The sequence below is a fragment of the Cololabis saira genome, chromosome 19 (genome assembly GCF_033807715.1).
Source record: "Cololabis saira isolate AMF1-May2022 chromosome 19, fColSai1.1, whole genome shotgun sequence".
Classification (NCBI taxonomy): Eukaryota; Metazoa; Chordata; class Actinopteri; order Beloniformes; family Belonidae; genus Cololabis; species Cololabis saira.
Window position 1 is genome coordinate 35,148,390 of NC_084605.1, and position 27,263 is coordinate 35,175,652.

At 40.6% G+C, this 27,263-nt stretch overlaps 1 protein-coding gene across 1 annotated transcript; it reads left to right on the plus strand.

Moving 5' to 3' along the window:
* The first annotated feature begins 9,398 nt into the window (after positions 1-9,398).
* On the plus strand, positions 9,399-26,851 carry cep55l (centrosomal protein 55 like). The gene is made up of 11 exons (XM_061708560.1): positions 9,399-9,615; positions 9,712-9,819; positions 10,743-10,892; positions 14,726-14,779; positions 16,450-16,594; positions 19,549-19,676; positions 20,020-20,213; positions 21,823-21,946; positions 22,698-22,769; positions 22,847-22,972; positions 24,765-26,851. The coding sequence occupies exons 1-11, from the start codon at positions 9,427-9,429 to the stop codon at positions 24,975-24,977; spliced, it is 1,503 nt and encodes a 500-aa protein (XP_061564544.1). The 5' UTR covers positions 9,399-9,426; the 3' UTR covers positions 24,978-26,851.
* The last annotated feature ends 412 nt before the right edge of the window (positions 26,852-27,263 follow it).

Here is a 27,263-nt window from a genome sequence, read left to right on the forward strand (position 1 = left end):
CAAAATAAAGGCAACTCGCAAACAGAAAAAGTAAAATTAGATCTTAAAGAATAGATTAAGCGATTAAAAAACATAAGGCGCTAAATATACCTGTCATTAATTAACCCGCTAATTTGACACCCCTAGCTTTGTCAAACTGTGAAATAAACATACGCTTAAGATAATTAGCAGCCAAACAAACGGAGATTTGTTGGGAATGATCAGTCATGCAGAAACCAAATGTACTGTAAGTGATTCATTAAAGTTTTGCAGCCACAGAATGAATCATAGTTTCCATTTCCAGCCTGGGAAGGCAGACTGCTGATCCGTAGGTGGATTTTGGTGGTAAAATGAACTTGAAATTTGTCATAGTCTTTCACAGTTTTGTTGTCACTTTCGGTAGAGTCAGTTATGTCTTGATTTCCAGTACACTGGGGTTTGCTAATAACTGATTGTGTTCTTTTAACAGTCACACCCCGACATCTATGCTGCTGTGTATTCAAAACAAAGTTGAATCTCTCTTTGTCTTTGTCATTTTACTGCTATTAAGGTTTTGGGTTTGCTCTTGCTCAAAAGTCTAGGCTTCCATATACTGTTATTAGGGCCCGAGCACTGACAGTGCGAAGGCCCTATTGTATCTGTAGGAATTGTTTTTTTTCCTTGTTTTTCTTCCGACGAAATGAGGGCCTTTTTTCCCCCTAAACGTGCCCCAAAAGTCTCCAAATTTTGCACGCAAGCCAGGCCTGGTGATAAATTTGATATTTAATGGTTTGCATTAATGGCCGTGGCCTAATGGCTCACCAGCGCCCCCTAGAAAACTTTGTGCCTCAAGCCCCACAATACGGTTTGACGTACATGCACGAAAATGGGTACACACCTGTATCATGTCGCAACTTAAAGAAAAGTCTCTTGGCGCCATGGCCGAAACCCAACAGGAAGTCGGCCATTTTGAATTAATCTTGTAATTTTGGCGAAATTTATGCCATTCCTTCGGCCGTTAATGCGGCCCGAACCGTAACGTGCACCCAGGTGTGTTATACATCAAAATGTGCGTCTAGATCCTGTGACAACGCGCATTACTTTTCTCAGTCAAAAGCGTTACCGTGGCGACGATAGACTCCAAAAAGCGCGCCCCCCTTCATCTGATTGGTCCATATCTGATAGTTCCTACTTTCTGCTATAACTTTTGAATGGTTTAATAAAGACTCGTGGGTGGTGTCATCGGACTCGGTTTTGAGTCCTTGAACATAATTGGTGCAAATTACCCCTTCTTCTGATTGGTCGATATCTGATAGTTCCTACTTTCTGCCATAACTTTTGAATGGAGAGTCGTGGGTGGTGTCATCCACTAAATGTCCAGGCCTCAAGAATCTACATCAAGTCATACAAGCTTCCACTGCAGCCTGAACGTGCACAAGGGTGTGAGGGCCCGTTCATCGCTGCTTGCAGCTTTAATTTATTTTGGAGCAGCAAGGTTAGTGGTTAGCATTGTTGCCTCACAGCAAGAAGGTTCCTGGTTCAACTCCCTGGCCCGGCGGGAATTCCTCTGTGTGGAGTTTGCATGTTCTCCCCGTGCTTGCGTGGGTTTCCTCCGGGTACTCCGGCTTCCTCCCACAGTACAAAAACATGCTAGTAGGTTAATTGATGATTCTAAATTGCCCGTGGGTGTGAGTGTGTCTGGTTGTCTGTCTGTATTTGTGGCCCTACAATAAACTGGCGACCTGTCCAGGCTGTAACCCCTGCCTCTTGCCTGTAATGAGCTGGGATAGGCTCCAGCAGACCCTGTTCTGTGCCTATCAACTTAATTAGATTAGATTAGAGTGCATCCTGAACGTAAAAATGACATAAAGCTTCTTCTTTTACTTGCTTTATTATCTGACCAACAGTACAAGTGAACACTACCCGCCTCTGGGCTGCGGACTCTATATTAACACACTTCCTGTTTACCCCCATCATGTGACCTACGTAACCCAATACATGACAGAGCCCTGTGACCTTGCAAAGGATAAAACAGGTGTAGAAAATGGATGGGTGGATGCAGAGCCGTCTGGGAGATTTACGAGGCCCTGTGCGAAATGGCTGGGGGGGGCCCTCGCAAAATTTTTTGGGTTTTTCGGGTCGGATCGGGTGTCTATATGCGCAATTCTCAAACTCTCCAATTAGCAAAATACTGGATACCTTCCCCTGCCTCATCATCATCTCTTGCCTCGACGCGGGGCCCCACGGCTGCTTGAGACCGGTCGGATTGGTGATTTTTGTAACAAATTTATCAAACGAGCCTTTCAGAGAGGCATTAAACTCTTCCATTTCCTTTAGTTTTTTTCTTTTTTCATCCCCTGATGGAAATTTCCTGAATCTGTCTCGTTCTCTCGACATTGTGTGACGGTTTGTTCCAACTCCACCGTCTGGATCAGAGCAGCTTGTGACACGCGCATCATTGCACATATATTTATTGATATGCACAGACTAGTACACATTTAGGTATGTAATGGAACGTGACTGTTGATATTTATAAGGGAAAAAAGGAAAAAAGAACGGAAAAAAAAAATTCTAATTTTTTTTCAATTTTTTTTTTTTTTTTCAAAAATGGCCCATAGCGCGAGGCCCCTTGGGGCGCGAGGCCCTGTGCGGTCGCACGGTTCGCACACCCCTTGTGGCGGCCCTGGGTGGATGGATATTTACAAGTTGAGGTTATTGGTTTAATCATTCTTATTGCCTGTTTTCCAACTGGGCTCCTAGTTAGCATCACATTATTTGAAAATAAAAGAGACACTCCAGTGACTACAATTCACCAAAAAAAAAAATAAAAACATCCTACACCCTCCTATTCAAATAGCAGGTTTATGTTATCAAGATAAATCATGTTTTGATAGTGTGTGCAACATTATCTGCAAAGTAGCAACCTAGAAAGTGAAAACAAACCAGAATCCACTAAGGGAGAAACAAAAATCAAAGCCTTAAAAATTCAGGTTGCTTCAGTGTGCACACCACTAAACAAGCAATTTGTTCAAGGACTTTTGGGCGTATTTGAAACACTCTAAAAAAGAATACAGATCAGACGAACTTTGATGGCACATCCTATGTACAATCCTCTTCAGGTCACCCTGCAGATCCAGATTCTTGTTTGGATTCAGGTCAGGTCTCAGGCTGCCATATTACAGAATGTTGATCTTTTTAAAGCCCCAGTCCCAAGTGAGGAAAAGTAGCACCCAAAGCTTCCTGCTGACACCACTACTCTTTTATGTGGGTATTATGCTCTTATACCATGTTGTTTCTGTGTCATATATACTTTCTAAAATATAGTAAGTGGTCCTTTTTTGTAATCTTGTTTTGAAGAAAAAAAGATTTGCTTCAATTTGTGCAAAGAACCAGCATCCTTCTCCATATATCCCAACTATTGCTATAAAATACAGCAAATGGATACATATTATGCAACTGTTGCAGCTCAGTTTCAGCAGTTTGATCTCATCTGATCTATGCAAGATGATATGGATCATGTATCAAAGTTGTTGCAAAGCAGCAGGGGGGCCTCTGTGTGTTGTATTTGTGCGGCTTGTGGCTGTGTGACCCAAATACTCCAGATGCCAACAGTCCAAAAACATGCTTTGTAGAAAATGATCTGTAAGGAAGGAGAGTGGAGACAGCATGGTTGTTTGTCTTGTTTGTCTTTGTGTGACCCTGTAACTACCACACCCCATTCGATGACAGCAGGAGGGCCGGATGACTGTCCAGCCCTCCTGCAACCACGAACAGGATAAAAACTAAAGTATAAATGAATGAATGATGGCTGTCTAGGTGGGTACAAATTCCCTGGCAGTGAGTGAATTGTGTGGTTTTCCGGTAGAGTGCAGTTCTGGTTTATGCCGTGAACCTCACGGGTCGTTGAGCCGTCCCCAGGCGAGAGTAGCCGGGCCAGTCAATGATGCCGGGCAGCAGGAGGTCGGCTGCAAAGCTGCTCGCACTCTGCTGATGCTGACATGGCTCACCGGGAGGCTGATCCGTAAGCCAGGCTCCTTCCTTGCCCTGACAAGGCCATCCAATGGCAGACGAAAAGCTCTGACAGCTCTGTAAATCAACTAAGAGACAAATGAAAATAAAATATTTTTAACACTGCACTGTCCAGATAAATTATAACCAGTACTAGAGTTGTAAAAAAAAATCAGGGGGGATGGTGGATTTTATCATATGGGGACAGATAATTTGTGCTGATTACAAATAATATAATATATTACAAATAATAGCACTGACCAAAACACCTGCAGAAATACTGCAGGAATGACATAGCAGCAGTTAAATGCAGCCTTCTGTAAGCTTTAAATATCCACTGGGCTTACATCAAATACATCAAAACACAACAATAAAAACACTTTTCTGAACTTATCAATATGACTCTGTCATTCACAGGATACGTAAAATGGATCGCTGCAAAAACTCAAAATCTTAACAAGAATATTTGTCTTATTTCTAGTTAGAATGTCTCATTTTAGTAAAAAAAATCGAATTACACTTAAAACAAGACTCATCACTGGAAAAAACAACAATTTTCACCTATTTCAAGTAGATTTTCACTTACAATAAGTAGAAAAATCTGCCAGTGGAACAAGATTTTTTTGCTTGTAATGAGAAGATAAATCCTGTCCCACCGGCAGATTTTTCTACTTATCTGCCGGTGGGCAGAGATTTTACTTGAAACAGGTGAAAATTGTCAAATAAGTTATTTTTCTGGTGATGACTCTAAATGTTGAAATAGCAGTAAAACCGCATTCATTGATGAAATGGCATAAGGGATGGAAAGGGGGGATGGCAGTTTTACAGGGGGGATGATTTTTACCGTTTTTATTTCAGGGGGGATGCCATCCCCCTCATCCCCCCTCATCCCCCCTCAACTCCAGTACTGATTATAACCCAGTTGTCTCCCTGCAGTCCAAGTGTCCAGTGTCGTCCAACTTTACTGTAGTGTTAGGATTTAATGAAATTGTTTAAGAGTTTGAAGGGTTTTTCTTCTATAAGATTCTACACTGGTGTTTTTTCTCTATTTGCAGGGTCAGCTCGTTTTATGGCTATAGGCTGTTTTCTCTAGTTGCAGGGTTTATGACTAGGTTGTTAAAATAGTTCAGATATTTATTCTTCGTTAAGTGAAGACAATGAAGATAAACAGATGTTTTAACCCTGATGGGTCTCATCCGTTATCTGGGTTGACATCCTAAGTAGGAAGCAATAAACAGGTCTGATATGTTTGGCAGATGGGGTTTACGTACAAAGAACACCTCCCTTTTTAGTATAAATACGACTGGATCCATGACCACCGTGTGCATTTTCTCTGCTCATCTCCAAGGAACACAGATACAGATACTTATCTTAGATTAACACCGAAGAAGATATGCTTAAGAAAGACCGTTATCAGAGAAAAAACATTACTGGCTGAGCAGTGAGAAGACCTCATGCTCAACTGCATTTTTGTTCAACAGCTTGGAGTTACTTTTAATGATAACTTCGTATGATCGCACACAAATATATCTCATTTGAAAACTTTTAACAGGTGGGGCAATGTTTATCATTATGCTTCTTTTGAATAATAGAGGACAAAAGATATCGATCAAATCTCCAAATCCACACGATGAATATGTCTGTCACATTTTTAGGTTATTAATTTGTTTTTTGAGTTTCTTATCTATAATTTTTGTGTAAATTGTGCATTTTTATGCATATGAAATATTTTTAAAATTAATATAAACAGTTTAAAATTTAGTTGGGTCAGTTTAATCTCAAATCTCAACTAATATTTATGTCTGGCAACTAACTGGAAAAACATTGCAAACAGTTTTCGTTAGATGACTATCTATATAGCTGCCTCTTTGCTGTTTCAAGTATTGAAAAAGTTTTCTTGAATTGTGCAATTAATTACTGAACAAAAACTATGCCAAAATGCAAAAATCATGTGTGAAAAAACTAAATACACTTCATAAATCAATAGCTTGTAGAACTATCTTTCGAAGACTTAAATAATCCTTTGCTCATATTTGAGTCTTGAAGGTATGTATGGTTATTTCAGTGATTCAAAAGTCCTGAGGTCTTGTGGATGCAAATTAGGCCCAAATGATCACCCATGACAACTTGAAAGTTGGTATGAGTTGTTTGTGTTGATACACAATGCCTGGTTTTTGTCAAACTTGGCTGTGTGTGTCACAGTCAAACATCTCTACTTTGTTCTCATCTTTCTAAGGAACTTTGTTCCGGAGGGCTAGTGGTTTGTTTTGAAGCAGGTTTGCAAAAACCAACTCAACTGTTTTTCAAGAGAAAATGCTTTTCTTGGCATCCCTTATTTTGTCATTTTACTGTCCTAAACCTTAACATTTAAAAAGCTAACTGATTCGTGTAAAAATGAAAACTCCTGGGTTTCCAAGTACTAAAGGTATTCACTTTTAACGAACATCTCTTGGTTTATTGATCGATGCAAATTTTCTTTTTTTTTTTTTCCACATTAATAAATTAACTTGTGATGAATGTCACAAATCCGTTTTATGCAACTGGTGCTGAATATGAGTGACAAGCCTTTTTATTTTACACTGGAGTTATTTTATAATGACTTGGACTCATTATTTCTGTTTACCGCTGACAGAAGCATGAGAGGAAACCCTGAGTGCTCCTTCAGCATCACCCCTGTTTTAATCAAGCTCTATAATGTGGCTAAGGCTATTAAATATACACAATGGCTGTAGTTATTACAGGATGAAATATACCAGCAATGTAAAATATAGCTCCTGCTTCAGTTAGAAAGAAAAAGATTAATTAAGGAATCTTGCACCACAGTGAAAATAGTTCTTTTGAAGATAATAAGAATATGCTCAATATATTTACAGAAAGTCATTTCAGAAAGGCTTTCTAACTTGTAAGAAAGTTAATAATTCACATGCCGGAATTCTCATGCAATATTTAGTTTTAGTCAAATGATCAACGGCATCTCCAAGAAAGAGTTTGATGCTGTATGAAACATAGATAAAACAGAATGCAGTAATTTGCTGGTTATTTAAACCTTATATTAATACAAAAATGTGCATACAGCTTATCAGAATTTCCTGAAGAGATTCCAGAAATGTCCCAACTTTTGTAAGATTGTACATGATGATCTATAAGTTATGGCCACTCCCAACTCATTTCAAGTTATTTAAATTAGTTGCAATGCCTAGCTGTCAAAACCAGCTGGAAGGATCTTGTGTTCTTACATGTTTAGTTCTGCTCTAAAGTTGGACATTTTAACATGGGAGTCACTGGAGATTGACTCACTTCTGTAGCCTGCCTCTATCGGCCAGTCCAGGAACTGCAACGGTTTAACTTGTGCATCCATGAAATTAAATTCTATTTGTGTGAACACATTCTTATTTACAATGACGGCCTGGCAAGTGACAAGGACCATTTGGAGGAAAGGGAAGTGGGCTAGGGAGTAAAACACAGTAAAATTGTAGCTTTACAAAGGTAGAAAACCATTAGGGAGCATTTTTTGGCAAAGCAGCAGAAATTGGCACAACACCGGTGTTCTGCCAATTTCTGCTCCCTGCCGAGAAATGCTACTTTGTACTTCTGCGCATGCGCACAGACGATTTTCAAAGTTTGATTGCCACGCTAAATTGATAATATGGGATGTTGAGTATTTGATCCTTCAAAATACACTATCCATGACATGAATCGCATTACACTTTGTGAACATTATACAATAAAGAGAAAAAAAACAATTCTATGGCTTTATTTGATATTCATTCAGTCATTCGCCTTTATTTAACCAGGCAGGTCATTAAGAACAAGATCTTATTTACAATGACGGCCTGGCAAGCAACAAGGACCACTTGGGGGCAAAGAAGTGGGCTAGAGAGTAAAACACAGTAAAATTGTAGCTCTACAAAAGGTAGAAAACCATTAGGTAGCATTTTTTGGCAAAGCAGCAAAAAATGTCAGAACACCGGCTTTATATTGGCTATTTAAATATGCTGGATCTGCTCGTTTCATTCTATGCAACTGTCAGCCCGTATTAACTTTGTTGTTTCACCAAGAGACAAAGGTAACGCCAGACAAAGGCAACTTTAAGACACAAGTCATAAAATAACATAAAATATATCTAAGACCATATTTCACTTCTGCTGGGGGTTTTATATTACATATTATTGCCAGCGCACCGCCTAACATTTAGTATGTCGGTACGCGGGGTACATTAAACAGGCGTACCCTGCCGCTACGTCATGGAGATCACGTGACCGGGAGGCAATTCAAACTTCAGGAAATGAAAGTGTTGGTTAAACAACGGACACATTTGAGCGGAGGTCTGCTGCCCTCCTCCTCCCCCGTGAGTGTTTTCTTTCTTTATACTTTATCTGTGTCAGGAACTTTGATTTGTTTTGTTTTTCAGCTCGGACAAGAGCAGAGTTGACTTCGACAGTTTTTGTTGTATTAGTTTTATGTTCGTAAGTTGATAAAACAAACATGTAGAGAATAGGCTCGTCTGACACGAAGGAGTTGACATTTTATTTTAAATTAATTATCACTAAGAGCTACGTATATTTATTATTATATAAATTAATTCAGTTGCTGAGTGATAGAGGAGTGTGTCTTGGTTGAAATTGTGAGTGAATATAGAGCTTTATTGATGTTTTGGGCCAGTTTGGGCTCAGAGTAGACACCCTCACTTCCGGGACAGAGTGTGTGTGATAGTTTAGTTTATAGTTAGTTTATTTTCAACCAGACTTGGTTTCACACATTTTAGGCCTTTTTTGCTTAGATGGTTGGGTACCTGGGCGGTAAAAATCGAAACACAGGCAAAAATGTTCATGTTTTGTCTTTTAAAGCCTTTGTATACATACCTGTCACCAGTACTCTAGTTGAGGGGGGTGGCATCCCCCCTGAAATAAAAACGGTCCAAATCATCCCCCCTTTCCATCCCTTATGTCATTTCATCAATGAATGTGGTTTTACTGCTATTTCAACATTTAGAGTCATCACCAGAAAAATAACTTATTTGACAATTTTCACCTGTTTCAAGTACATTTTCACTTGAAATAAGTAGAAAAATCTGCCAGTGGGACAAGATTTATCTTCTCATTACAAGCAAAAAAATCTTGTTCCACTGGCAGATTTTTCTACTTATTTCAAGTGAAAATCTACTTAAAACAGGTGAAAAACTGTTGTTTTTTCCAGTGATGAGTCTTGTTTTATGTGTAATGAGATTTTTTTTTACTAAAATGAGACATTTTAACTAGAAATAAGACAAATATTCTTTTTTACAACTCGAGTACTGCCTGTCACTATCCCCCACTTAAATAATAGTAGTTGGGTGAATATTGCACATATTATTATTTGAGGCGAACACTTAACATTTGTAGTTTGCATCAAAACGGTCACTTTTTAAAGTTACCTGTCTTCCCCAGATCACTCCAGTTTACGTTTTCGGCAAAGAAAGCCATGGCGTCAAAAGGTGCCAAAGAGACCATCGTCTCCAAGCTTGGATTCAAATCCAGCAGCTCGGCCGCGAAGGCTGAGGCCGAGCTGGAAAAAGTCAGGAAGGAGAACGCTCATCTGAGGAAGAAGATCGATGAGCTGGCTAAGCGACACGTCAAACCACCTGACGCAGACAAAAGCAAGTTGCTGGAGGTAAAATGAGGTGCTCTCTATCATTAAGCTCCGATTTGGCTGTGTCTGTGTTTGTTTCTCCTGTGTATGTAAAGTTTTTTGTTGTTTTGTTTTCAGAGGATACTGTCTCTTGAGACGCTGCGAGAGAGAAACAACCAGCAGTTGCTAGTTAAAGAGCACGAGATGGAAACTCTAAGACAGCAGCTGTCAGCGAAAGGAGGAGAGGTACGTACACTCTCACCTCACCGTGGAAATGTACAGTTACAAAATCCCTTGCATGGAGTGCAAGTATCCATCAAAACATCCCCTGCAAAGTGCAAACGCGGATGCATTGATACACCCTGTTGGATGTTGCCGGGGGATAACTGTCGCCCTCAGGATGAGGGGAATACCCACAGCAGTGCTCTTGAACTTGTGGTACTTTATTGTGCTCCTGGCATTGTGTTGGTGTTGCTGGCAGCAGACGGCTGGCGGGGGGGGCGGGGGGGGCGGGGGCCGGGGGCCGGTCCACACTAGAATCCCAATGAGCTGCCACAAACAGTTGGTGAGAAATGCCATCTATCCCCTTTTGACAGCAGCTCTGCAAAGTGGTGTTTTGACAACTGCATTCTTACACATGTTGTGTACTCTTCACTTGACATCTATAGCTGTCTGTCTGTACTGGGTGTGTGTACGTGTTGCCATTCATGGCTTGGAACTATTTGACATTGTAAAAGATTCAAGCTACATTTCTGTGGCTTCAGTCTGCTCTATCCTCGTGTAATTTCTCCCCTATTGTTGCCGAGATGGCTCTCTAATTCAGTCTAGTCAGAGTGGCAGCAGGCCAAACTCAGAGATGACATGCTGGCAAATGGAATATCAGCATTTTGTTTAGCACAGACGTTAATCACCCCTTCCCTTTTCCTCATTAAGTTTCATCAACATAATTGCCAAGTGGGCAGTGCCACCAGACTTCCAGCCATGTAATGTCAATTATGCAAAGATAATTGCGCCCAAAGACTCGGCACACACGGTTTCTCGCCATACCGTCTCTGCTTATACAAAGGTCCGCAATCAGGATGACACGGTCGTTACAAGAGGTGACTCGGTTTCTTGCTGCTGCTTCTGTCTTTTTCTTTTTTTTTTAACCATTTTCTTCTGCATTTCAGGTGGTTGCATCGCTGCAGGCTCAACTGGAGCAGTGGAGAAAAGAGGCCGAGCGGAAAGACGCGTTGTTCCAGAATTTGTCACAGGAGACGGAGAGTCTCACAAATAAGCTGGCTGCTGTTTCTGCTCGATGTCAGTCCCTGGAAACACAGGTGCTAGTAAAGGTTGACCTTACATTATACCGGTATTAAATACATGTCTTCTTTTACATGATCAGAGCAATGTTAATGATCAAGGTGGTTTTAAAAATGTGCTCTTGTGCTGGTACAGGTCATTAGAGCTTTGAAATGTGTCTTGCCTGCTTTTGGTTATATAATCCAGGGCTGTTACAAATATAACATTTTCAAAATGTGAGGGAATGTTTATTAGCAGTTTTAAGGGCTGAAAAGGTGCCCCCTGTAAAAATTTTTTTTTGCTCAGGAAGCACCAAGGAGCAGAGTTTAGTCGTTATCCTCATCTGGCAGCACGTTTTCCCCCTTGGCGCAGGATTAAATCCTGCAACCACTTTTCCTCTGCCTCCCTTTTCTAATATTCTCCTCCTGCGAAATTTCCCATCTATTTCTAAACTGCTGATTCAGGAGTCACTTGTGTTTTTAATTGAAGCCCCCCCTTTTTTTTTTCTTTTTTTTTTTTTGCCAAAGTTCTGTTTCAGGAGTTATTTGGCTCCTGATCCTCATAGCACAGATTGTGTTTAAAAGGCAACAAACACCTTAACCATAACTGGTGAGGTGTGGCTCTGGTCGGCTTTTTCAGCATCTGTTCAGATCAGTGGGTAGAGCTGCTTTTAAACTCAGCTTTACACTAGTTGGGCTTTTTGGTGGGTTTTCTGTTTGACATGAAACGTTTTCAGTGACTGATGCATGAACGGGGGCGTGTCTGGGGACACCGTTGCAGCTCTCCCTCTGTCCACTAGGTGGCACTGTTGAACCTGTTTTATTATGACGTTGACATCACCTTCCTGGAGCAGCCGCTAATTTGTTTTGACTGAACTTAAATTTCTCATGGCAGATGGGACAAAATGAAATGTTAATGGCAATCTTTTTTTCCCTAATACTTTTTTTTTTCCAACGGTCATTGCCACTGCAGTTCCGAGTTGGTTTTAAAAGCTTCTCTTTTTTAAAATAAATACTTTCTCCATGTCTCTATTGCATAGTAAAAAGTAAGTTAAATCATCTTTACATGTGCTTTTGGCTGTTTCCTCCTCAACTGTAGACCTCATTCTGCTGCATTCACTAGGAAGTCATCAGGATATTTCCTGGCCTCTGGAAAGGCTTTGGGGAGCAAGATCACTAATGGGGATCTGAGGAATTCAGATGGCTTAAGATTAAGTTATCTCAAATCTGTCTTTTATGCACAAAATAAATCCCTTTGGGTCTTCATTGTGGATATCACCTCAAAGTGATATAAAGAGGGGGAATGGTGTCCAGTAACATTAAGGCCTTTAACTGTATTGGATTATACCCCCACCCCCCCTGTATATTTCTTTTTTTTTTAATAGCAGAGCTAAAGAAGGCTGTTATTGTGAGGCACATAGAGGTGGGTGCAAGGATTTGCAGAGCAGTCTGTGTGGACAGGACTCGCCACCCTGGGAATATAAGGACATTAACGGTGCACAGGGCTGGGGGAGCAGGAAAAGCAGGTCTTGTTGTGTAGGGCACAACATGGAGGAAGACGCCTGCAGGCCTGAAGCTGATGGAAGTGATTTAGCCGTCCCACCAACTAGGTCTGGGGATCCATTCAAATGTCAAGAATCAATTCAATTCCGATTCAGAATTGATTATCAAGATTTGATTTGATTCGATTCCGATATCAATTTGGGTTAGTGTTATTAAAACAGTTTTTTGAGCTGTTGCATGAATTATATAACTGTGTAGGACCAATCATATCCCAGAATGCTGATAGAACTGCTTTCAGAAACATCGTGGGTCAGAATTACCAAACAGATCCAGGGCAGCAAACAGAGGACGGATGAAATCGTTTTTATTTTTTCCCACATTCTGTTTAAATTTTTTGCATTTTCGGTCTATTTCGGTTTTTCATTTTTGAGAATTTGGTTTTTAGCATTTTATGCAAATGTACCCCAAGACAGTATATAAAGTAATGAAATATAGACTATTTATGCAATTATAACCTAACACTTTAATGTTTTCATACCTTTAAACATATTTAAAGGCAAAAACATGGCGACAGTTATTCTCGTGTCCAACAAAACATTCCTTTTTTGGGCATAAACAAAAAAATACCAAAAGTTGTAATGTAATAATGAAAAAAAAATCTTTAGACATACGAATCGATTTTTATGAATTAATACGAGAATCGATTTAGAATCGGAAAATTTATTTTTTTCGACACAGGCCTCCACCAACTAGTGGCACGGTTAAGGGTCTAAACACGGTTGATGGCACCAACTAAACTCTGTAGGTTACCAAAGAGCGACCAAATACAGAGCATCCCCTGATGTGTGCTAGTTGTTTCATCGTGGGTGCATTATTGTATCTTTGTAACTTAGACTCAGCCCAGTGGGAGAGTGTTCGTTGATAATACATTTTTTTTTAAGAATACATTTGTTTCTTTATCCTTTGAAGTCGAACAGAATGCTGGAAGTTCTGCTCTTGAACACAGATATTCTTGGAATGATTATTCATTTTTAGACCCCAGGATGAAAAGCATTGAGTACAAGGCATGAATATAAATAAAAAAAAGAATGCTTTTCTTTCTTAGCAGATTTGGGACATGAAACATAAGTAGAGGCATTTTTGTCAGTTTTTACATTAATGATCCTTTTCAGCCTCTTTCGGACATAGTCAGAGAGTTAAAATACATGTACATGCAGTGCAAACATGTAGTCAGAGCCTTTATATGACATGTGTCCTGGAATCATTACTTTCACTTCTTAAATATGATTGTTTTCCTGTAATGCAACGGTGGTGTTGAGAAATGCCGTTTTGAAAATGATGCGTAAATGTTGCTGATTGCAGTCGTGACTTTTTATGCAGGAAAAATGAACAAGATTTCCTTTCAGGCATAAAACCATCACCTTCAAATTCAGTCGGATTAGTGGAAGAGTGCGTGTCAGGAATGCATCAAACGTACCGTTCGGCTCCTCCAACAATTGGATCCTTTTTTCTTTGTTAGGATTGTTTGTGTGTGTTTGTTTTGTTTTTTTTAGACACTTTTCACATTGTAATCCCTTCGCTCGGCTCATATATAGTCTCACGAGAAATATTCTGAGCGGGCTGGAAGTTGACAAGCTCATGATTGTTGTCAGATGTTATAAGATCCCTCGGAGGCTTCAGCACGTCGATGATTGTCCAGATGCTCACAGTGATGTTGCTGGGAAGGCTTTGTTTGCCGGGATCAAATACGCACACTTCAAGGTCAGAGTCACAGAATAGTGACGAGCTTCACTCCCCTAGGACGGATGTTGTGGAACTCGCTCGCGGGTTTGTACTCACGGTCACGTGGCAAAGTCTTTGAAAACCTCTGTTTAGATCACTTGTTGCAGTGTGTTTTTCTTGCATTATTAAGATTACGCTGAATGATTTAAAGCGACACGATTTAATTTTTAACCTGTCGCAAACCTGCAGTCTTGTTTTTTGGGATTTTCCAGTGAAAACTGGAAGGAAAAAATGACTTAAAATGACAGAAACCACCATATGCTGCAAGCTAAAGTTGGCATTAATTGGTAAGATAATTTAAAAAGGCATCTTCTCGACAGGGTAGTGTTTAGGCTACCTGCTGTGTGCGTAATGAAGAGGAACAGAAGCTCAGACAAGCTGCACAATCCTTTTTCATTTATAACACATTGATTATTTATTCTTTTACTTTTTTAAATGATAATGAGGCTGGCTTATTCATCCTTGGCGTCATCCAAATTAAATCAGATCTTTTCGTTTTGGTGCCACCATAACTAAATACTTTGGGGAGGATGAGGTGTGTGTACATTGCAAGGATTCCAGTTTTTTTCAGGTCTTTCTCTTTTCAGAACGGACAGGTGCCTCCTGCAGACTCGGCGCAGGTGCAAGATCAACTCAAAGATGTGAGTCCTGTCAGTGAATTAGTCTCTTTTTGTATTCTTGGTTTTGTTCAGTTTATTTCTGGAGCACCAGTTCACAGCAAGTCATCTCACGGCACTTTGCAGAGGAAACAAACATTAACAAGTTCAGTGCAAATTAGATACGATTCAGTTCAGTGTGATTTAAATTTAATCAACACCACAGGGGGTGAGGGCACGGCAAAGAAAAGCATGAAGGGAAAAAAAGAGAGAAAGACGCAAAGTTAAACAGTCATAATGGCATGTACACACATGAAAAGTACAAAAAGGAGAATGATCAAAATGTCCATTGCATCATGGGATGTTCCCCTTCATTCTTAGTCTTTTAGCAGCACAACTAAAGGGACGGTTCTGCTGGAACTGGAAGTGGGAGCTGCTTTCATAAGGGGCCTGATGGCTGAAGTTGCTGCCTCCTGCTTTGCTTTTGGAAACTTCAGAAAAATAAAGCGTGATATATGCTTGCATGTCAAATCAGCAACTTGGGTCCTCCTTAGTAGGGATCCTAATGTCGTAACGCCACTGTAGGCTGATGTGCACGTCCCCAGAAATGCAGCTACACAGAGCTGTGGCAAACAAATGTGGTTGATCTTTACTGTAGCTTTGCCTTTTTCTCAGTTGCTACGTAGTACCGTAATTCCTGCTGAAGCCGTGTGTGTGTGTGTGTGTGTGTGTGTGTGTGTGTGTGTGTGTGTGTGTGTGTGTGTGTGTGTGTGTGTGTGTGTGTGTGTGTGTGTGTGTGTGTGTGTGTGTGTGTGTGTGTGTGTGTGTGTGTGTGTGTGTGTGTGTGTGTGTGTGTGTGTGTGTGTGTGTGTGTGTGTGTGTGTGTGTGTGTGTGTTCGGACTAGGGCTGGGTGATATGGACCAAAAGTCATATCTGGATATTTTCTAGCTGAATGGCGATACTCGATATATATCCATATTTTTTCTGTGCCATAATTGGGGTTTCCCCAAAAGCATTATAGCATAGCATCTCTGTTAGCTTCATTTTTTCTGAGGCAAACCCTTAAAAAAACAGTCAGTTTTAATACAAAGCCTCGTGCCAAATGTCACACAGGTACCTTTTATTAACAGAGGTCTGCACAATATCAACATGTATAAAACAAATGAAATAAAAATAAACTGCCTGCATATATAGAATAAAAATGCTTCTTGAATAAAATAAATATTCCTTTCCTGCATAACAATTAAATTAAAATACACTGTGCAATTAATACAATGTAGACAGTTACAGGCAGACTTTTCCACTGAGGTTGACAGTTGTGCAAATAACAAAACATTTGTGCAAATCTCTAATAAAACATGTAAACAGATATTGCATCTCTTTGAGCAAATCTCAAATAATTACAACAAGTCAACTACTGTACATTTTACAGATTTTGTGCCAGGAAAACTAACCTAACGTTTGAAAATATATCGATATATATTAAAATCTCTATATATCGCCCAGCCCTGGTTGGGACTTATATGTAAGGAGTAGAATTTTAAATAAAAAAATTGGAGAAAGACGATCCGATTGGTCACAAACCCACAGTGTCCCTGTCAGGAAAGAAAAACGGCAACATTCTTTTGGTTTCCTCTCTCCTCGTACCTGCCGTTGAAGCTGGATATGCATGCGTAGAGGGTGTTATTATAGACCTTGTCAATGTGGTCATCAGGCGTTGGAGAAGAACCAGCAGTGGCTGGTGTACGACCAGCAGAGAGAGGCCTACGTCCAGGCTGTCGTAGCCCGCTCCGTGGAGCTGGAGCAGCAGCTGGCTCAGGCAAAGCTGCAGCAAACCAAGACGGAGGACACGGCAGAAGGCAAGAATATCTCACTTTGACATTCACTTATTAAAACATGCGTAATGCTTTAACTATGTTGAAGAAGAATAATGGATTTTGTTCCACATAGTACGGACAATGACTACGTTTACATGCAGTCAAAATTTGGGTTATTGCTAATATTCCGGTTACTGAAACATTTGGAATATTCCGTTTACATGCGTGAGCAAACAGGATTATCCCTGTTTACATGGTGATTAATCATTCTGGATATCTGGATCAAACCAGCGACGCACGGAGAACGTGGTGACGCAATTCCCGTCATTTCCGCTTCTTCTTCCTGTATCCAAATGCTGCTTTGCGCAACTTTTCTCTCACCTTCTTGTAAATCTTCTATCCCGGTACTTTCTACCGTCTACAAATGCAGAAATGTTCATATCCTTCATTACATTTATGAAGTGATTAGTCTCCTCCTGGTCTTGTGTTTCTCCGTGTTTATAAGAACTTCCTGGACTCAAAAGACCTGGGGCCTTATGTACTAAGAGTGCGGCGCACAAAAAACGTGCGTACGCCACTTTCAACGCTCACGGTCGGATGTACAAAGAATGACGTGAACGTAGAAAGCTGCGGTCCTTCACTCACACATTAAGGCTGTTGTACGCACTTTTCTGAAGTTCTGTCCGTTGGCGACACTCGCTGGTGATGCAGTGAAGTGCAGAATATGAGGAAACTTAACGTCAACAATAAATTCAGGACCACGTGAAGGACACGACAGTCCCGACATCACCAGATAAATTACACAAGAGTGGAACTGCAACAATCTCACAATCAACCACATGATCTGAACAAACGACTAAAGGCAGGAGCTCAACGATGGAAGCTGCAAATCCTGATGGAGCTTTGGCTCCGTTAGAGGAACCTGCTGATGGCAGGATCAGGAGCGAGTCCTCAGGCACCACACCGATCTGCTGGTCCAGGACTAAGACTGGACCATCAGCTGGTTCAGGTACCAAGAGAATCCTCCTGGATCTCTGTCCTGAACTGGACCAGCTGCTCCGGTTCAGACCAACATGATCTTTCAGCTGGAGCTGCTGACAGGTCGGACCCCTGTCACCATGACGACCGTATGGGACGAATACATCAAGATAAAAGCCAGATCTTAAACATCCCATAACTGTGTCTGGACAGAAATACATTAAAATTAATTTTGCAGCAAAAACCGGTTCTTTAAAGTTGTCTTAAAAAAAAAAGGTGTCACGGAAAGGTGATGATGTGCATGTGTGAACTGATGTGATTCAGCAATGATGAAATAAGTTTTTATTGAATGTTTAGGCAACTTTCAGAGTCTGATATGGAGTCAGCTGCAGGTTCTGCAGGATCCAGAAAGTGTTTTCTCCGGTGATGGACCGGTTGATTGTCTGCCAGAATCTGATTTCTTCTGATTTGTGGCCGCGGGAGCGCGCACAGCAGCCCGTTGAACGAGAGCGCTAAAACGTCAGATTTTCAGATTATGAAACTCAAGAATGAGATCAAGTCATATTTAGGCAGAAACAACTTTTCATTAACTGTATTTGGCCTTCAATCAATATTTGGCAGGTAAAATGACCCATTTTCAGGGGAGAAATCAGTTTCTGGCAGGCAATCACTTTTTGGCACGACACCGGGATCTAGACCGGTCTCTTTATTTCTCACGTTTGCACCTCGATAATCCCGTCGGCACAAATTGTCTTTATTTCTGCAGCGGAGGAATCAGATCGTGATGCTTCATGTTTTAAATATAAATCCATGTTGTTCACATTGTTATACTTATGAGAGAGGTGATCGCGGACATCCACAATGTGTAAGACTAAATAAACGTGTAGGCTACATTGGTCTTAATGCGTCAGCATGACAATAAAGCGGAACGAGGAGCCGTTTTTCATCCACCAAAAATTCTGGTGTCGGTTCTTAAATTACAAACAAGAAAAGCAGAGTGTAATGATGCACTAGCGCTGCCCATAAACATTTAAAAACCCGTACGATCATAATAAAACCACAACTCTTCACCGAACGCAACGCAACGCAAAGCAAAGAACACCATATTAGGTGTCAAACTGAATCCCAGAAGGGCCGGTGTCCTGCATGTTTTAGATGTTTCACTGCTTTAACACACCTGATTCTAATTAATCATCGTCACCAGCATGTCATCAAAGTCTGGATAGTTCTGTTGATGACACAGTCACTTGTATCATGGTGCAATGAAGCAGAGAAACATGTAAAACCTGCAGGGACACCGGCCCTCGAGGACTGGAGTCCGACACCAGCTGAAATCGGAAGAAATGCTCCATAATGATTTATTCCAGCTCGGAGCCGATTTTTTTTTTTTTTTTTTTATATATGTTTTTACCTGTTTTTGCACATTTCTTGTTAGGATGAGCGGTTTTAATGGATAATTATCTTCTTTATCATATTCAGACATATATTTGAGGGAGGAGACGGGGCGGAGTGTTGTGCTCCCGCGCATGTGCGCTCAAATCCACGCTGATTGGGATGTACAGAGAAACCTGCGTGGATTTGGGCGAACGCACAGCTTTGTACATATGAATTTTTGCGTTCTTGTTAATTCCACGCACGGATTCAAGTTGAAATCCACGCACTCTTAGTACATGAGGCCCCTGGATTCCTTGTGAACAGAGCATGTGCAGAAAACACATTCATGTTCCGTTTGATGGGGATATTCTGTTTGGCGTTTACATGACCCAATATTCAGGTTTTAAAAGGAGTAACCCAGGGGTCATATTGGGGTTTTTAAAAACCCAAATATGAGTAAATTCTGGTTATTCAAAGGGGTTATTGGTGTTTACATGGCCGCGCAAATTCGGGTTATTGCTAATATTCAGGTTTTAAAAGAGTTATTGACTGCATGGAAACGCAGTCAATGAGGACCAAAAGGTTTCTCTCGTGTTCGAAACACTTGTCAATATCCGTCTGTTGCATAATGTTTTGTTTCTCAGGTCCAGAGAAAGAGTCTGACCTGAAAAGCCGCTATGAGCAGCTGCTTTCAGGAGTGCAGAAAAACCTGGAGAGTCAGAAAGAACAGACTGACAGAGTCCAACTGGAACTGAGTGTGAAGAAGCAAGAGGTAGGTGGTGAAAGAAAAACGCACATCATTTAATTATCACTTACTCATTTTGACTGACTTCTTCTTAACATAACTTATTCAAACACTCATATTTTGCATGCTTTTGCTGTTCACGTTTGTGGAAAAAACCTGGCCCCCAGTCTCCCTCTAGAAGTGTGAGCAAATTCATTGGCATTCCCTGTGTTCAAAGGGATTGATTCAGCGCCGAATCAGTATGCAGCTGAATATCCACAGTCCTTGGATTCAGACATCTTTATAATTGATCTGCAGAGCTGGATTGAAGAACTAAGCAGACAGAAAATATGAACTGTTTTTTTGCAATTTGTTTTCCTCTGCTCTGCAGACCTTGAAAGCTCAGGCTGAGCTGCAATGTCAGAAGGAGCAGGTCGCTAGAGTCCAGGAGGAGCTGCAGGCGCTGCAGAGGAGGCATGCGGACAAGTGCAGCGAGCTGTCTGCCTTTGTGAGGAAGAACGAAGACAAGAGCAGGGAGATGGAGGAGCTGAAGATGCAGCTGCAGGCAGAGCGACTTGGCAACAGGTGAACGAGTCCGCTGCGCTGGTTCACAGATCTGTTGTAAGAAAACAAACCTGGGGTTTGGTGGTTCAGCCCCCCGGCGTCCTCAGCGTACATGCTGAGATGACCTTGAAAAGATACTGATTTATGCATTCATTGATGATGATGATGATGATGATGATGATGAATCTTTATTTCGGCTTGTACACACTTTTTTACGAAACAAGATGAAGAGGTAAAAAAAAAACATTTCTTTTGCCGAAAAGGTGTAGCTGAAACCGTATCTTATAGTGCCGACTCTTTTTATCTTATGATCAGCTTAAATATTACACATTAGCATTACTCCGTGGATACAAACAATACATAAAGAAGACAAAATATAAAATTGACGTTTCACATTCTAGAATGTTTTTAATAATATACTTTATAGTTATAGTGTTTTATATTTATTTACAGTATTTTCTTTAAACATTTCCTTAAACTTGAAGATAGAACTACACATTTTTAGGTCGTTATCACAACTATTCCAAATTTCTCTAGCCTTAATTGATGTACATCTCTTTTTAATATTAGTTCTTGCTGTCGTCGTCTCAAACATGAGTTTCCCCCTCAGGTCATAGCAGGTTTCTTTTATTTGAAACAAATCCTGAATGCAGTTTAGAAGCAGTTTCTGCTGCGCTTTAAAGGAGCCGTCTGTAAGAAATGTCCAAAACTGGTACTGCAGTCACTTTCAAAATATTGTTGAGCGGCGTGTACCCTCCCCCTCCTCCCCCCGACCAGAGGTTGCCAGGTAGGCTGCAGAATGCAGCAGGAACGTAGGCTGCCATGGCTGCCATAATTACAGCCGAGCTGGCAACCCGGATGCTGAAACAATACTGACTTGGTGATTGGGAGATAGGTGGAGGGTGGAGCTTCAGAAACAATACTGACTTGGTGATTGGGAGATAGGTGGAGGGTGGAGCTTCAGAAACAATACTGACTTGGTGATTGGGAGATAGGTGGAGGGTGGAGCTTCAGACCAAAACAAAAAATGACAACATAAACATCAGTTGAGGGCTGCAACTCCTCTTTTTAAACTGGAATATCCTGGCTTGAGTGCTGTTGTCAGTGACATAAGTATTTGAAATGAACATGATTTTTAAATGTCTGTTGACATATCGGGGTCATTTTATGATTCGTTTTATTATTGCTCTTACATACAGCTCCTTTAAAGGCAAATAAAACAGTTTTCTGCTCGGCTATATCATGGAATTCTAAAGTATTATATTTAATAAAGAGATTATTTGTTGGTTTATAATAGTCAGATCTATTAATTATCCTTAACGCTCTTTTCTGTAACAGGAAAATAGGGTTTGTATTTGTTTTATAGGTGTTACCCCAAACCTCCACACAATAAGTCATGTATGGAACTATGAGTGAGTTAGACATCAATTGCTGTGCGAGTGTGTGTGTATAATCTGGAGGAAATGCTTAGATGGGAATGTAAGAGGGGGGAAAAGGCATATTTGACTGTGAATGAGACTTTTATTCTCAAAGCAGTCAATTTACATCCATCTTCATAAACATTACTGTAGTACTACCCAAGTATCAGACGGATTACTGATGTATTTATGTGAACTGTGTAAACATCCAGACATACGGCACACGAGGAAAGAAAGGTGTCGTCTGAGCGGGCGGACAGAATGAGAGCAGAGCTGGAGAGCGTCGACATTAGACTGGAGGAGGAGAGAAAAAGATCTGCGGAGCTTCTGCTGCAGGTGAGACTGCTGTCGTTTATCCCGCTCTATTCAGTCACCTTTTTACAAATATTTGTTCATGAGATTTACTTATGATGTCCAAAAGACTACGGTGGTCGAGACCCGCCATTGCTGAAAATAAAAGTAACGCTGCAAACAGAAACAAACGCCGCTGCAAATAAAAGAAACGCTGAAAATATAAAGAAACCCTGCTGCAAATAAAATAAAAAACGACGCAAATAAAAAAGCCACAACGGAAGTGAATTACCGGGGACTGTTTTTGCCGATGCACCTGTGTTTTTATGTGAGAGGACACCGGTGTTGTTGTTTTTATCATTAATAATAATGCCAAGAATAATCCAAAGCGTGTGTAACAATAGTTATTTGTATGAATGTGAAGTTGTAGCTGTGTGTGGTGGTCAGGGACTTCTCCTCCCACGTAAAAAACACCGGTTCATCTGCAAAAATAGTCCCCGGTAATTCACTTCCGTTGTGGCTTTTTTATTTGCGTCGTTTTTTTTTTTTAAATTGCAGCGGCGTTTCTTTATATTTGCAGCTTTTCTTTAATTTGCAGCGGCGTTTGTTTCTGTTTGCAGCGTTACTTTTATTTTCAGCAATGGCGGGTCTCAGCCACCGTAAAAGACTCAGCAATGTGGAAACGCTGTATACAGCAACAATTCTTTCCCTGAATAAATGACGAGAGCTCAGTAGTCGAACAAAATTCACTCTACACATGTACAAATGAAACCTCCATGCCTTGACAAATGTTCAGGTCAATCTGCTGCAAAAGTCTCTTCTGGGTCAAAATGAAGAACAGAGAAGAATTGCAGCACTGGAACAACAGGTAGCTACTCTTTTTAAGTCATCCACTCCAAAGTCGCTCCATGTGTGCTCTCGACTTATATTTCTGCCTCCCTTCAGATTCAACTTTCTGCAAAGGACTCTGAGGATGAGAGAATTGATCGCCAGAGCATGCAGCACCAGCTGCATAAGGTGTTGAAGGAGCTTCGCAAAGCTCGCGATCAGATTGCTAAACTGGAGTCTGCTGTAAGTGTCAAACATCACGGCCACGTGTTTTTAGATTAGACTTGCTCTTGGTTTATGCCAGATCACAATAATTTTAGTGAGGGGCCATAACAGCTGCTCATGATATCCCAGACGGCAAGTAGCAATGTCAGAATAAAGTGCTTTATTAGGGCCAATCCCAATACACCCCCTACTTTCTACCACTAGCCCTAAAAGAAAAAAAGCCCCAAACTTTAGGGCCCTTGTAATGTTCCCTAGGGATTGGGACACCACTTGCTACGTCACTGCGTGGTTTACGTTCGGGTACGTAAGCGACTGTGTAGTTACGTTTGCACATACGTCACACCATATCAGGAAGCCCAGAGCTAAAAGCTGTTTTAATTTCAGCTGTAGCGCTGTTAATATGCCACTTTATTAAGTTTTAATATTTTTTCAGGCGTAAAAGTAACTGTTAAGATCCCCAACCTGGGCTCAGTTTATCCAAATAACGCCTGTTAAGAAATTTGATCCGAAGTTTACAGGGATGAGAAGAGCCGCCGGCGATTTATGGTTCCGCGTTAAATCAACGCAGAGCCTACGGCGTACGGCGCCCGTCGCCGCGTGACCTAGCCGTAGGCTCTGCGTTGGTGTAACGCGGAACCATAAATCAGCCTTTATTCTGGCGAGATCTGAAGATACAACGCAACAACGACCAAGCGAGCGATTATGTACATTCACTGAGTGAATATTATGAAAGTAAAATGTATATTTCTCGCTAGAAATGTAATCAAAATGCATTTTTATGCAGAAACTAACTCAAAATATTGATTTTATTCACTAAAAATTAGAAATGTCTGCCATGTTTTTTTTTTTTATTCAGTCTGAAAATGATGACGTAAAGCATTCTGGGAAATTTTCTCAGGCCCTCGGTCGGCGAGTCAGTATCTGAAATCCCTTGCTGTGAAGGGCTAGATTCATACTCCCTACGCCTCGATATGTGCACTCCCCCTAGATGCAAAGAGGAATTGGGACACCACTACCCTCACGAGAACGCGCAAAATTTAGGGGTAGTGCTGAAAAGTAGGACTAGGGGGGGATTGGAACTGGGCCTTAGTACTCGCTGCTTCTAACAGTTGTCCCGTTTACTGGTTTACTGGTTACCATCTATTATTAGAGCTAGGTTTCAAATCAAATCAAAGTTTATTTAGACTGGACAATGCATATTAATGAACACTACATTAAGCAGTGTAAATACACCGGATTTTAGCAGAAATGCTAGTTTCCACCCGCAGTCCCCACAGAAAAACAATTCAGTCAAACAATACAGTCAAACAAGGGAACAAACATAAAACATACATAGTAGCAAAATAGATTTAGCAGCATTTAAAAGCAGTATGGATTGTATCTAAAGTGACTTGAGCAAAAAATGCATATTACAATAATGAAATACCAGCGATGGTAATATTATGGTCCTGAGTATACAAGTTGTGTGACATACAAAGTGCATGTTGCATTGCACATTGCCCTAGTACGTATGAATTAAAACAGATCATTAACATTAAGACAAACTACACAAGTTTAAGCCTGGTTGTGATAACAGTGTTGTTCCTCCAATAGCCATGAGAGTTCAGAGTGGGAAGTTCACGTATCGTGAATGGTATTGATTTGTATTTGTTTGTTTGATTTATCTCTGGAATATGCCTTTAATGCAAATGTTCATCAGATTGCTCTTAAAGCTTATTAATGTACTTAGAGTAGTAAGCGTGCTTTTTCTTCAAGAAAATAGAGAATGTTGCACCATAAGGGAAATTAAATGTGATGTTTTGTATTTCAGAAACAGCCAAATGCCCGTTTCTCCGAGCCCAGCTCCTACAATAGTCTGGAGTTTGAGCGTCTCAGCGTGGACGGCCCTCGCGGCCCCACGTCTCCGTCTAAAGTCATCAACCTGTTGGACGAGAGCTTCCTGGAGTGTCCAAAGTGTCGGGCTCCTTATCCCACCAGTCGCCACAGGGAGCTCCTGGCGCACATCGACTACTGCCTGGCCTGAGCTGCTACATGATAGCTGCTACATGATAGCTGCTACATGATAGCATGAGTGTGTTTAAAAAGGGGAAACCTGAGACCGTCGGGCAAACTAGAAGCTTTTCAGTCAACAGAAAAACACAATCTTGGTTCCTAACTAGAACCAAATACCAATCGGATCCAAACGGGGAAACATGATGGCGGCATGTGCAGGGTTTGTATCAAAGCTTATGTAAATAACTAGAATACCAACAAGAACCAAACCAGTTTTCTGTTGCTTAAAATGAGGATTAGAAAGTTGGAAACATGAATAGTAGAGATCAAAAGAGCCGGTTCGGAAACTTCACTCCTGCACTCCATCTAAAGCATCCGTCCAAAAAACAAACCGAAAGCAACAAAAAGGCATGTTTTAGATTCCAACTCCACGAATGAAGCACTCTTGTGAGCAGATCACTCGTTACATGATCACCACTTCTTTTTTTCTTTTGAGTTTTCAAAAGCCAAGTAAACATGTCAGTGATGTAAATAATCTTTTTTATTCCAAGTAAAGGGCATCTAAATTTTACTCAGAATGACCTTTTTAATCATGCTTTTTTAAATCCTCAGGCCAAACAAAAACATTGTTTCTTTTTTTTTTTTTTTTAAGGATGAAAGGGAGTCAAATGGCGTTCTTTTTACAACCGTGAAATGTTTTAAAATCAAAGGAAATGTCTTTCTAAATCATCGTTCATACCTTTACACTTTCACTCCTCACAAAATACTCCAGACATTTTGGTCATTAGGGTTCCACCGGGACACTGATCCCGTAACCTGCATCGCTCTTGTATAGTTCTTGTGAAGCTCTTAGAGTATTGAGTTTTTAGACAGAAGTATTTATTCTAAAGTGTGCTATCTTTCTTTTTGGGTGAAAAGTTTTATTTTCCTTCAGTAAATTATGTATTGATGTACCAGATTCTGCATGTGCGGTGGTGTTTTTATATAATCATGGCCTTATACTTTTTTTTATTTTATTTGGTTCTGTGTGAATATTTGTTTACAAGCCTCTTGATAATATATGTTCCAGTGAGCTGAGTTGCTGTAAATCCACCGTTCTCCACTCCAAGTTTCAGTAACATCCCCTGTAGTGGCGTTCTCTAATATATTCCTCAGAGTGTGTAATAATGTTTGTTCTGCAGAAATAAAGTAACAGGGATCATTTGTTTAGCTTTTTTGACAATATTGATGAGAAAAACATGGGGAAATATTTTCAGGCATCATTGGATATTGTTGGTCAGCAGTGTTATGAGGCAACTTTTCTTATTTTTTCTTTCTAAAGAGAGAAAAAAAGTGTTCCTCTATTGCACTATTTGTTTTCTTTTCTAGCATGGACTAGAGGAGACGGGGTCCTCCGTCTTGAACCGTGTGACTGTAACCATGACTAAGATCCTATCTTTCTGTTTTCCTGGACCTAACCGGCCCTCAGACTGGCCGCGGCGGGGAGCTTACCTGTCACATGTGGCAGCTTGTCTACCGTTTCCTCCTACCCATCTCTGCCTTGACTTCTCAAGCCTGCAGCCGTGTGAGTCTGGGAATGAGATTGTATGAGTTAATTCCTTGTACTAAACTATTTCCAGCAGGGATTACTAAAGGTCTCCTTGGTAGAAAAGGGTTAAGGTGTCTTTATTCCTGCACTCTTGGCAATGTGACTAAATAGACTTAGGACGGACCCGCCCTGCTGTACAGCTGATCTTTTAGGTTGCTGTTTTAACTTTGGTTGTGTGTTTTGGAAGAAGATGTTGGAATTGTTTAGATTTTTTTTTTTTTTATGCTTTGTTTTAATCATGTGACCCAAAGTTGTTTCGATGTGCTCTGTACTGTGCAACAAAGTGCAATAAAGATGTCAATCTGCTTCCTGCACAATGTGTGCTTTTGCTTTTCTTTTCTTATGTGCTTTTTTTTTTTTTTTGAGAATGACTTTTTATTTTCTTAAGTAGGACTTTGAGCTATTATCTTACTAAATATGCTACTTTTAAGCTGGTATAATGTGTTTATCTTGATTACAATGGGCTCATTCATGAATTAGGGTCAGAGTGCAACTAAGGCTGAAGTAATAGTAATGTAAACATCTTTCCTTCAGTCACCATGAGGACATTGAGATCCCTCTCAAAATGAATGAGCAGTAATGCCATGGGGATCTCAGCGGGACCGTCAGGGGAGCAGTTTTTGTCTTACTGAGATGTGGCTGTAGAAGTCCACCACCTCTGCCTGGCCTTTAGATTATGAGCAAGTAAAGATTATCAAGAGATGGTGTAATCTTGAACATTTTACTGTG

What these genes read in the sequence shown, in the direction of transcription:
- cep55l (XM_061708560.1), top strand. Translation starts at nt 9,427, where the DNA reads ATGGCGTCAAAAGGTGCCAAAGAGACCATCGTCTCCAAGCTTGGATTC. An exon ending in TGCAAGATCAACTCAAAGAT is followed by an intron (nt 14,780 to 16,449) that starts GTGAGTCCTGTC and finishes TGTGGTCATCAG; the next exon opens with GCGTTGGAGAAGAACCAGCA. An exon ending in TTGCAGCACTGGAACAACAG is followed by an intron (nt 22,770 to 22,846) that starts GTAGCTACTCTT and finishes GCCTCCCTTCAG; the next exon opens with ATTCAACTTTCTGCAAAGGA.